Source organism: Pithys albifrons, chromosome 2, assembly GCF_047495875.1.
Source record: "Pithys albifrons albifrons isolate INPA30051 chromosome 2, PitAlb_v1, whole genome shotgun sequence".
Taxonomy (NCBI): domain Eukaryota; kingdom Metazoa; phylum Chordata; class Aves; order Passeriformes; family Thamnophilidae; genus Pithys; species Pithys albifrons.
Window position 1 is genome coordinate 27,864,054 of NC_092459.1, and position 12,256 is coordinate 27,876,309.

At 37.0% G+C, this 12,256-nt stretch overlaps 1 protein-coding gene across 5 annotated transcripts in view; it reads left to right on the forward strand.

The window, feature by feature from the left end:
* The window catches only part of COL19A1 (collagen type XIX alpha 1 chain), a 180,628-nt gene that overhangs the window by 105,230 nt on the left and 63,142 nt on the right, over positions 1 to 12,256 (forward strand). For all 5 annotated transcript variants that reach the window (XM_071548523.1, XM_071548524.1, XM_071548525.1 and 2 more), the window contains one exon: positions 3,352 to 3,399. In XM_071548523.1, coding sequence (XP_071404624.1) covers positions 3,352 to 3,399 — 48 coding nt within the window. The remainder of the gene's footprint in view (positions 1 to 3,351; positions 3,400 to 12,256) is intronic.

Consider the following 12,256-nt stretch of genomic DNA (forward strand, 5'->3'; position numbering starts at 1 on the left):
CATTTACACTTCGTGTTCCTCATGGTCTTGCAGGTACATAACTCCAAGGGTCTTTTCTGATCCATAACAGGAACCTCCATGTGTTATTTTAGTTCCCTTCTCTATGGTGTAGGTGGAAGGCTACCATCTTCCAGCCTCAAAGGTGGCCTAGCAGTGTCAGGAAAATCCCATGCATATTAGGGCACCTCTGAGGATGCATCATATTTTCCTGCTAGTGTGATGCCACAGGATTAGGCGGTTTTTATATCTCACTTTGCCTTGTGCTATTCCTAGACATTCTTTTGCTCATCACCATACCCATCCTCTTGCCAGTTTATCAGTGACACACAGTGAATCATTTCACTATGTACCTGATCATTTCACTTCAGTACCTGAAGGGGGCCTGTAACAAAGATGGGGACAGACTTCTTAGGTGAGCCTGTTAAAACAGGACAAGGGATAATGGTATTAAACTGAAGGAGAGTCGATTTAGATTAGATAGAATAATGAAGTGTTTTACACTGAGGGTGGTAAAACACTAAGCAGGTTGCCCAGAGAGGTGGTAGATGCCCCATCCCAGGGTGCATTCAAGATTGAAGGGGCTCTGAGCGACCTGATCTAGTTGAAGATGTCCCTGTTCATTGCAGGGGAGTTGGACTAGATGACCTTTAACAGGTCACTTTCAAGTCAAACCATTGTATGATTCTATGCTTTTAATTGATTTGGGTGTTGTTTACGTGGGGAGATGGTACATGTAAAATAAATTACCTTCTAATGAAGGTTTTCAACATAATTGATAGCATGTCCCACAGGCCATATAGATTCAGTCTATATTTTATCCCTCTATGTCTCTGTTGGTGGGCCCTCTGACCCACTGTGCTATCTATGGTTTTAGGGAGTCAAGAATCTGATTTTTGATCTCCAAAGGAAGATCTCCAGAAGTTAAATAGCAATAAGACCTAAGTAGATACTTTGATTTGCCTTCCTAGAAATAATTATTTCTATTCATTGCCAAATTTTATGGGACTTCAAGAGAAGATGTTTTATTCATTCATTTAGACAGAATCCACTGTAGAAGAGTTTTCTTTCACATTACTCCTGAAGTTATTTTTCCAGAATCTTTTGCAGTGAATGTTGAGCAGGGATAACACTGCTGTCATTACTTTGACCAAGTTTCTACAGTTTTACAGCTTAGTTAATGTGGCCCATGTTGTTCTATCACTTTTAAACAGAAGATCCCACTGAAGTTGGTGTGAACTTTTACCTCCAGTTTCAATATCAGGATGTGGCTCCTTGTTACAGGGGAGTCCTCCCTGCCTAGTTACCAATTGTATGCTGCTCTCCTCCCTTTCCTTGAAGATAAATCTCCTTATCTGGTTCCTTTTTCTTGACAATAATGTTGTAGAGAGAAGAAAAAGAATAAAAGTAGTTCTTGGACAAAAATGTTGGCTATTAATTATCATTATTGTGCAGTTACATTCTTGTGTAATTCTTCTCCTCTTGGAGCCTTATTGTGCAGATACGTGAGATTGTTTCCTCCTCCATAAAACAGACATTACAGGTTTTCATTTCATTCCCCTGCATAAAGTTGTCACTAGAAATGAAAGATTAACAACATGAAATTCCACCTCTTCCTGAATTCCCAGAATTTCGTTACAGAATTAGAATATTGCTAACAGTTGGACAGACAGAATTCTCTGCAAGTTCCACACTACCTTGAGGAAAAAGTAAAGAAGGCTTACAGAGGTCACATTGACAAACTCTTTTATGGGTTTGTACATGTATAAGCTGCATAACTACACTGGAATGAACTTAACATGATTTATTTGTTGGACACAACATTGTCATGTATATTCTAGTTCCACAAATTTATGGTGAAAGATGAAAATGGTGTGCATCAACTTCATAAAAGATCCTAAACCTTATCCTGTTTACATTATAAACTGAAATAAAAGGAGAAATATCCTATAATAAAATACTGCCTGAGGTACATTTTTAGCTTCAGTGTTTGAAAGTGGAGTAGACATAGGAATGGAAAAGCTCTAAAAGTGACTATTTTTATTTAAAATTGAAGTCAGACTTCATTCTAATCAATTTAAAATTACTTGAAGATATATGAGCTGTAGCCTTGGAATGCCTGCTTACTTTCTCAAGTTTATCCTGGGAATTAGAAAAGTTCATAAATGATTTTTTTAAATTCATTTCTAGAAATCTGGGTACTTTTTAAAATTGTGATTCTTGGGGAGCTTCAGCTTACCCTTATTGGAGCAATAAATATGTATAATTGATTCTAAAGTAGGAGTTTGAATTTGACCAAAACCATAATTCAAGCTGAAGCAATACCTGAGTCTGAGTAACTTAAATGGCTAAGAACTTAATATTTTAGTATTTTGAACTCTTACATAAACTAAATGTAAGTTCTTTAATTTTGTGACAACTTGTAACAATATGCAATATAACATAAAAGACTTTTTTCTTTAATTTTACAAAGTAGAACTGTTTCATACTCTTTGCTGGTTACACTGAAACTGATTTCATATTTCTAGTTACTATAATGGAAATTGGATTGCTTCCTCAAAGTAACCTTTTTTAATTGTGTTCCAAAATGACTCATAAAATAAAGGGGAAGTGGAAGGGGGAATGACTGTTCTGAGTTGTTATTTTATGATTATTTTGTAATCAGATATAAAATTAAAGCCCCAAGTCAGAACTGGTCTGCGATTCAGTCTGTGACTGAAAAAAGGCAGATCCCTGCACTAAGTTCAGAAAGCAAGCTCACAAGTCAAGAGTATTTTCAAAAACACCCAGAGCTCCTGCGTCTGGTCAGAGAAGAGAGTGAGGAAAAAGTGTCACTGCAGTGTTTTGAAAAGCCAAGCCAAGCCAGGCACACAGAGGAAGCAGCATAGGGCTGGTTCTTACAACACAGCAAACATAGGGCCTCCTGCTATATTTAGTTCGCTTTCCCTGCCTTCCCCTCCCCCTCCAATGCCTATATTTGCATGAGTTGTAGAGTAAGTTGCCTTTCATTTAATATACCTTTTATTTCCTTTTCCTTATGGTATCCTAAATTAAAAAGATCCGTTGCTTTTCATATAATACTGTAGTTAAATGTAACTGTGCTTAATTAGTGCAGACTTACCTTTTCCAAATGATTCATTCTTTATATGGTGAAATGTGATTAATATCATTGTTTGAATTTTTTTCTGTCACCTTAATACAATGTGGAAAAAATTGTTACGAATAACCAATTTTTATTATTAGAAATAAATGTCTTGCCTTGACATCTGGCTCTTTGGATTAGTCTTACTTCTGTAGAATAATAGAAGATGAAAATAACACAATGTTATAATTGTTCAATGTTTGTATTTTCAGAGTGTGCTGGAGGGTCCCCAAGGTCCACCTGGCAAAGAAGGTCAAAGGGTGAGTAAACTTGGTGAACAACTGGTGAGTGTGCTAACTGACCTTGATGTGCGACTTCTGTCTAAGCACCAATAAAAAATGGTAAGGTGGCAGCTGAGTATGAAGAATGCGGACAACAAACTGAGCTTGGACACTTGAGGTTTCTCTTCAGTTGAAGGAGATTTAACAATTTCAACCATCCAAAGTGTTTTAATGACTGGCAGCACAGATGTTGACATTAGATTCTGTGCAATGTGTTTCTGCTAGAATTTTAACTGAAATACTATTAAAACTTTTCGGTTTCCATTTTATTGCAGGGATGAACGATACCTTACAACATCTAAGATGCATAAAAATATGAATTTAGGGTCATTATATAAAATACTATCAGAAACCACTACTGACACACGTCTCGTTGTAGATGTCCTTGCACAAGTGTCAGAACTTAACACACGTGTACAAAGAAGGAAATGCAATAAAGGGCAGTGGGGGAGGGTGGGTAGATTATGCCAAATACATGAAATAAACCTTTAGTTATTCAGAATTTTAATATAGTGAAGTGACTGACTGACTGACTGACTGACTGACTGACTGACTGACTGACTGACTGACTGATTTCTCCACATTTTGGTTTTGTTTCCCTTGACTTAATGAATTTGGTAGTTCAGTAGAACAGATAAAAAGTATTTGATTGTGGTATCATAAGAAATAATTCAGTTTTGTAAGTTTATAACCTAGTATGTTCCTAAAATTTTGGAACTATATTAAGACTCAAACACTTCAATATTTTTATAAATTAGGTTGTGTGCAATTTATGGTTTTAAAGTTGGGTCTCAATAATTCTTGTTTGATTTGGTCATCTTGATATTTAATACCTCAGTTAAAATATCTGAAGTGAAAAGATTTAATATTTCTCATTGTTGATCATAGTAAACTACAGTGAATTATTAAAGACTAGTTCAATGATTCCAGTAATAGTAATAATACTAACAGAGGACTAATTCTTGAACAAAATTAGTAATGGCATGTAGGCCCCAAAGCTGTTTTAGGTTGTTTTTTGAGTTGTAAAAGTAGTATTAAATTTCATTTTTGTTGAACTCGAAAATATGAAAGTTGAACTTATTTAAGGTTCATACTGAGAACCTGTTCAGAAAAATCAATGTAGTGAAGGAGAATAAAAAGTTATGTAGTGAATATGTTGTTAAAGTATATTTACTAGCATATTACCATGCTTATTAAGGATTTTATAATTACCATTACTATTATGCAGTTAAATATCCAAGATACTCTGAAAAGCTACAGATATCCAATTTTAGCATATTTTAGAGTTTTCCATGAAGTATTAAATCTGCAGAAATACATAGTTTATTAGTTCTCCTTTAGGAACAGTTAAAAATATGACTGTGTTTTAGAAGCATCACTCTTGTAACTTCTTACTTTTTTAATGCAAAAATTTAGAGTTATTTAATAGTGGATAAATTAATTTGGAAATACTCTTTGGCTTTTTTTTTTCCATTTCACAGCAGGAATTAGGGGATTGATACATTTCCCGTGAACATTTTCCTACTCGCACATAAAATTGAAATACTTTCTCACTCCAACATCTATAAAAACAGGAGCACTGATTGTTTTGTAATCTTGCCATGCACACAGCTGCCTTGAGCCTAACAATGGGAACAGTAGAGTTTAGAGCCTCAGCATCTGTCTTTATCTTTCTACCAGTAAGATGCTCACAATACCCTTTCTGCTGACCGCTCCCGCCTAGGCACTAACAACATTGTTTGCAGGCTTAATTTAACTCCCATGTGCTTTTGCATTTCCAATACATTTAATTACACAATAACATACCATTGGTAACAAGATCTCTGCTCTGTTTAATGACAAACAGGACTGTGCACATCTAATGGCTGTTAAATGTTCCTTTTTATTCAGTTATAGATGTCATGTTTCTCTGCTGGACTTCCAGCAGATCCTCCAAATCTTTCACATTAAATGAAGTTATTGCTTTTGTCAGGGGCTGTCTTTTGAAGATTAAAGCATATTACTGAGTGTGTAACTAGCTAATATTTTTTTCTTCTGCATATTATTCAGACCTAAAAATAATATTGTGTCCATTCTGCAGACTGGTACTGTAAGATATCAAGGAAAACAAAAGCCACTCCAAAACCACCTAATAATATCTGTTTAATTTGAATGCCACACTTTGAGAACATGAGCTTTTTTTTTCTTCCAACTTTCCATTCATACTGTTCTTGTTATATTCAAAATTACAATTTCCACTTAAATCAGGAGCATGTTTAAGTGTTCAACTCCTTTAAAAATTGGCCTTAGATTAATAAGGAGCTGGGAGGAGAGTCATTCTGTGTAACTTAGAGACCTCTGGATACACATTGAAAAAAGACAGAGGAAAATTAACTGCTAACGGTGAAATTGAAGAAACATGCAGAAGGCTCATATTAGAGCTACCAACTTAGGTAAGTGACAATACTAAATGAGACAGAAAGGCCATTCACATATGTTAGCCAATGTTGTGTTTTCCTGTGGGCTCAGGGAGTCCTCAAGCAGTTGCTATTCTTACAAAAGACCAGCATTTCTTTTTGCTCTACAATTAGTGACTTTGCACAATTTTTAGGGGTTTTTTATCTTTAGTGAAATAGTTTGTTAGACATGAGACCTTGGCCAGTGAGAGCTTTAGATTTTAGGTTTGGAAACTGAAAGCAATAAACTAGTAGAAACAGCTACTCATTCCCTTTTCCTCATTCTTGTATCAGAAACATGAGACCATTCTGTGGGCAGGCACTATGTTCATCTGTAATTTTTCAGTTTCCAGCATGTTGTCTTCAGGCATGTTAGTGCTGCAGCAACTTGATACTGTTACACAAGTGCTTGGGATGACATCAGGAGCTTCAGAAGGTAACAGGATATTACTCAGAAAAGTCCCTGGTCCAGTATTACTGACCCACAAAAAGTAGAAAGATTGGGTGCTAACCTAGCGTTGAGTGGAATTTAAACCACAGTGAACAACTGTGCTATCTTCCTGGCTCTGTGTTATGCAGAACTTCATTACTTTTCTCAATATGCCTGCACTTTTCAGTTAAGTGTATCTTACATGGAACTACAGTTTCCTTTTGGAAGACAAGAGAGTCTGCAAGTTTCCTTTATTTCTTTCTTCCAGTGTTTCTTGTCAGCCACACATTTCAAAATACACATTTTATTTTGCACGCAGGCAGTATCTAACCCTTCATTAGCCTCCAACAAGTGGTTTTCTTTTTAATGTTTCCTTTATATTTAAGAGGTATTTAGAGTTTTTTCCTCTATAATCTAATCACCATTCCATTAGTTTTTGAAAAACGTTCAATGAGGTCTGTCAGCTCCCCACACAGAGAATTTTCTAAAGTCTTCAAATAATTCTGTTGTGTTGCTATGCTTTCTTAAAAATTTCTACTGCCTATAATTTACAGAATAGATGGAGTTTTACAGAATCTGCCTTTACTGTGTTAAATGCAGTAAAATTTACATTTCCAAAATAAAATTCCAAATGTTTTGAAAATGAAGGCTTAATTGCAATTGGATATCTTTGTAGCATGGATTTTCCCTGAACTTGTTGCATTTTTATAACTATTTTTCCTAAATATTACTTAATTTTTAAAATTCAGGGAATTCTGAATTTTTTCTTAATGTGAATCATCAAGGCAACTTTCTGAGACAGCTGGACTCTAAAATGTAGAAAGGAACATTTTTCCTTCTCAGTTAGCCTTTAGAAGAGCCAGGCCCAGCATGCACAAGTTTGTGCAGGAGTTTCTGCTTCTTTAAGATTGTCTTCATACCTTCTTGAGCTTCTGAGCACTTTTTCTGAGATTTAAGGGCTTTCAGGAAACTTCTGAGGATACTGAGGATGCCTGTTTTTTCCAGGTGAGGGTAGATCTAACAGCTTCTACCAAACTCTATTAGCTGTCCTTGACCAGCAGGTGCCTGCAGCCTTTGTTCTAGCTGACCCCTGAGCAGGGACAGTCAAGCACAGTTTGGCCTGGGCCAGGGTGAGGACTGTGTAACAGCAGTTTGTGCAGTGATAGCAGAAGCAGCTGGCAGATGTGCAGCACCTTGCACAGCAGCGCATGCAGAAGGGCACAAAGAAGATGCCAGTGAACTTTGTCTGTCATACACACACTTAGAGATGATGGCCACAAGGCACAGGACTCAAGTGCTACTGAAGTAGTGCTGACAGCTGTTTGCTGCCAGACTTTGGTACCCAGGCAGCTTCAAATGAAGGACACAGCTCTGCAAGTCCATGAGGCCTCCCACGTCAGTTCCACAAGTGCAGAGGGACCTGCCTGATGTCATTGCAAGGCCTCTCTTGATTATTTTGAAGGGTCATAGTGACTGGGAGAGGTTTCTGAAGACTGGAAGAGAGCAAATATCACATCTTCATGAAGAGAGGTCCAGGGAACTACAGGCCCAGAGGCTTCACCTCAATCCCAAGGAATGTGGGAGAGAAAATCCTCCTGGGAACTACTTCCAAATACATAAAGGACAAGAAAGTGATTGGCGTAGTATGCATGGATTTATGAAAGGGAAATTATGCTTTCATTATGACATGACTAGCTTGGTGGATGAGAGGTGAGCAGTGGATGTTGTTGGCCTCAGCTTTAGCAAAGCCTTTAACGTCATCTTCCATAATTTCATCTCATCAACTTCATAGACATGCTGACAATGTACAGGTTAGGTGAGTGGATGGTGAGGTGAATTGAAAAGCAGCTGAACGACTAGGTCCAGAGATTTGTCATCATGGCACAATGCCCATTTGGAGATGAGTCACTAGTGGTGTACCCCAGGGCTGCTACTAGAGCCTGTACCATCCAACATCCTCCTTAACAACCTGGACAAGGAGGCAGAATACAGCAGGGAATTGGGGCAAGAGAACTCACCTGAAGTTCAGCAAGGGGAATTGCAAAATCCAGCATCTAGGGAGGGAAAACCCCAGGTACCAGTATATGAGACGGTCAAAAACGGACTTTATTCGGAGGGAGGAATAAAGACATGTTATTGTACAGCTTCTTGCTTAATATAGGGTTCTACAATCCAGGGGCAGGCAACATGCAAATAGTTCTTAACTAGGGAATTTACAGTTTGCATATCTGTCTACAGCAGAGGCCTAAAGCTAATCCATCATTCATGAAACAAGGGGGAGAAGAACAAAGAGTAATTTGACATAGGTTTTACACTCTTGATACCGAGCAAGGTTTACATATGCAATCTATATTTCTTTTAAATGCAAGGGACAGCGATATCTGCAGACGTTTATTCAACTCTGTTACTGGCGTCGTTTTCAAGTTCTGTTGGTTTTCCAAGGAGCGGAAGATTTCCCAACCAATCTTCCCACATTTTGTGATCCCACAAGTATACACTGGAAACAAACTCCCTGGGAAAAAATTTTATGGAGAAGAACCTTCTGGACAAGCAGCCGACCATGAGGCAGCAGTGCATCCTCATGGCAAAAAAATAAAAAAAAGAGGCCAACAGTTTCCTTGGGCGCATTTGAAGGAGCATTGCCAGCAGGTCAGGGAAATATCCTTCCTGTTCGATCAGCACTGGTGAGACCACATTAAGACACAGATGTACTGAAGTGGGTCCAGCACAAGGTCACAAAACACGTTAAGGGAACTGGAGCACTTTTCATAAAAGTAGAGGCTCAGAGAGCTGAAGCTCTTCAGCATAGGGAAGGCTCAGAGGAATCCCATAAATGTATATAAATACCTGATGGGAGGGAATGAAGAAGAGGGAACCAGATTCTCCTCAGTAGTAGCCAGTGACAGGACAAGAATGGGCACAAATTAAATATCAGAAAATTCCATCTGAACACAAGAAAATGCTTTCTTATTGTGAAGGTGGTCAAATACTGATACAGGTTGCCTAGAGAGGTTGTAGAGTCTCCACCTGTGGAGATACTCAGAAGTTGAGTAGACACAGTCCTCCACAATTGATCCTGCTTGAGGAGAGGGATTATATTAAGTGATCTCAAGAGATCCCACCCAGACATTTACATGACTTTTATTTAACTAGATCTAGCTTATTCTCAGCATAGCTGCCAACAACTTCATCTTTCTGGATTAGTAGGATTTTTTTAAATGTTTTATATGTATTTAAACAGACTGATTTCTCACCATAGTGGTTTTCCTGGTTCCAGTGATGGATTGCGTTCAAGCATTTATGAATCTTTCTGTGTTATCACAGCCTGTGATATTCTTGACCCTGTATTCCTTGGGACATTGCAGGTGTCTTGAAGTAAATATTTTTGAAAGAACTTCCTTATTTCCAACAGTTTTGTTTATAATATCAAATACTTCACTTAAGAGGAAGTTATTATAGCGTTATCTTAGTAATAAGTTAAATGCCTCATAAAGCTGAGAGTCCCTTGTAATACCTAGTGATTCAGCATTGATTTCACTAAAATTACATGTTTGGTCGGACTTTGTGGAATAACAGTACTTTCCTTATGTTAATAATCAGTTTACTCTCTGAGATTACAAGTTTTTCTAATCAAACATGAATAAAATTATTATGAAATAGTGGAAAATCTTCCTAAATAAATAAATGGATGGGGAGCTGTTAGATTTTTCTTAACATAATTATTTAGAGTGACATCAAAATTAATTTAAGTTCAGATTGCATTTATCTGGTTTATAGAACTTAAATATTTCTTTGACATAATTTGGTTTCTAGTTCAATGAGTAAATGTTGTACTTAACCAATTGTAAAACAAGCTTTACAGAGCAATGATAATTATTGCATAGTAGGTCAGGCTCCTGGCACAATACAAACAGTTTTCTTCACAGCTAAAGCTCTAGAGTTTTGGAATCTCTTTTGATCTTCTCAGTCCTTCCTGACTTTGATGTAAGTTGGTTTTAAGTATGCAAAGCTTCAATCTGATTTTATCTTTAAGTTGGAGTGCTGTATGTTCCTTCACTCTGGTGTTTAACAGTCCAAAAATGCTTAATGTAAAACAGGGAAATAATTTGCAGGTTTTCTATCAGAATGTCTCTACCTTAAAAATAAAGTACCAGTAAAATAAGATACAGCTTAAAAAAGTGGTCCCCACTTTGGCATCTAAAAATAGAATGACAAATGTATTTAAAATGCTAAAGACAGCTTTTTCAATTAGAAGAACTCTATCTTTTCTTTAATTCCCTTGTTAAATTTCATTGAAGAAATTTAAATCTAATTTTTAATGGAGGAGCAGAACTTAATTACTTTTGAGAGCTCATTTAGAATTTTCAGACTGTCTTTCAAATACTCTATTATTAATATTTCTTTAATGCCTTTTATCAAAAGGTATAGAAATATGAGAGAATAAGAAATTACTTTTCATAAGTAAAAATTAAGGTATAAACTATCTAAGTGTAGCTGAAAACTATTTCTATGAGTGATTTTGTATTTAAATTGAAGTTTGTGAATACATTTGAAAACTTGTGATGGATTTTGTGTTGTGATTTGTTGGCAGAATAGATTGTGGCATTTGACTTCTTGGCACTGCTATGCCTTTTTAAGGACTTTCTTTTTATGTTTGTTACATTTGAATTTTATGTGGTCTGGCCACACATTCCCTTTTAGCATTTTAGTAATACCATAGTGAAGAAAATAGAGATATTGGAAATCATTCCTAAAATTGGAAACTCAATGTTTTCTTCCAAAAGAGGGGATTAAAGTCTGTGTACTCTCTATTCTTTTGTGAGCTGTGTTTCTGTGAAAGATTTTAGTAGGATATGAAGGACAGACTTGCCCTTGTTTTCTGCAAAAGGCTTAATTTCTTGCCTTCTGGCCTTATTTCCTCTGAGTTTATTCAGGTTTAACATTTAATGCAAGTTAATTTGTAATACACTTGTCCTCAAGGCCAGTGTTAATAGGATTGAAGAGGGAGTTGCGCATTTAAGTCCTAATGCTATATTATTGAAGTTAAAAAGGTTTTATTTTCTGTGACACAGATTTCCACTTTAGTAAGGTGAATATCCAAACTATAAGATTTCTAAGGATAAAAAACCCCACAAGTTATGCAATTGTGACACTACCAAAGTTAGTGACAAAACTCTTATCTTTAGTAGTTGTGCAGTCAGGTAGTTAAATGTCAAAGTCCTCTTGAAAGATTATCAGATTTTTTTGTTAAATGTGTAGAGGTAAATAATGACTCACTATTTAGACCCTGCATTTGCTGTGCATTCAGTTTGTAATCTGTCACAGTTGATTGGGATCCTGAAGAACATGCTCCTGTCCTACAGCTGATCAGCAGATGTCCACAGCTGAGTAACTGATGGGTTATTGCTCTGATTTTTGTGATTAGTTCAAATCTTCTGTTTCCTATTAGCTCTTGAGCTGACTTTCTTACTGATACTGCCATATGCCATCTGCCCTCATTCTGCTACAATGGCACACTGGCAAGGCTTTTATCATAAAACAGAGCAGAGGACTTTCACCAGCTTTAGGCTGGGTTGGGTTTTCCCTGAGTTAGAGTTGGTTGGAGCTGTGAAAGCTCCAGGGGAACTGCCAGGAGCACCAGATTGTGTTTACAGATGAGAAGCTAAACTATGAAGCTTAAAGGACTGAGACAAAGGAAAGCCTCTCTGCTGGACTATGGACCAGTGTAGGCACTGGGACTTTTCTGGCTGCTTGGTGGCAACCTTGGGCATCTGAAGAAACAGTCTTTCAACTCCCCAGAGCTCCACTCACATAGCTGTATTTAGGTACCCAGGGCACTGGTGAGGCATCTGTGGGTTGGGCATTCTGAGACAGAAGTCTTTTCTTTCCACCTGCTTTCTGTTTTGGTTCTAGCTGTTCCTTTGTCAGGCTGGTTTTGAGGATTATCCAAGAGAATCTTAATTTAGTTTGG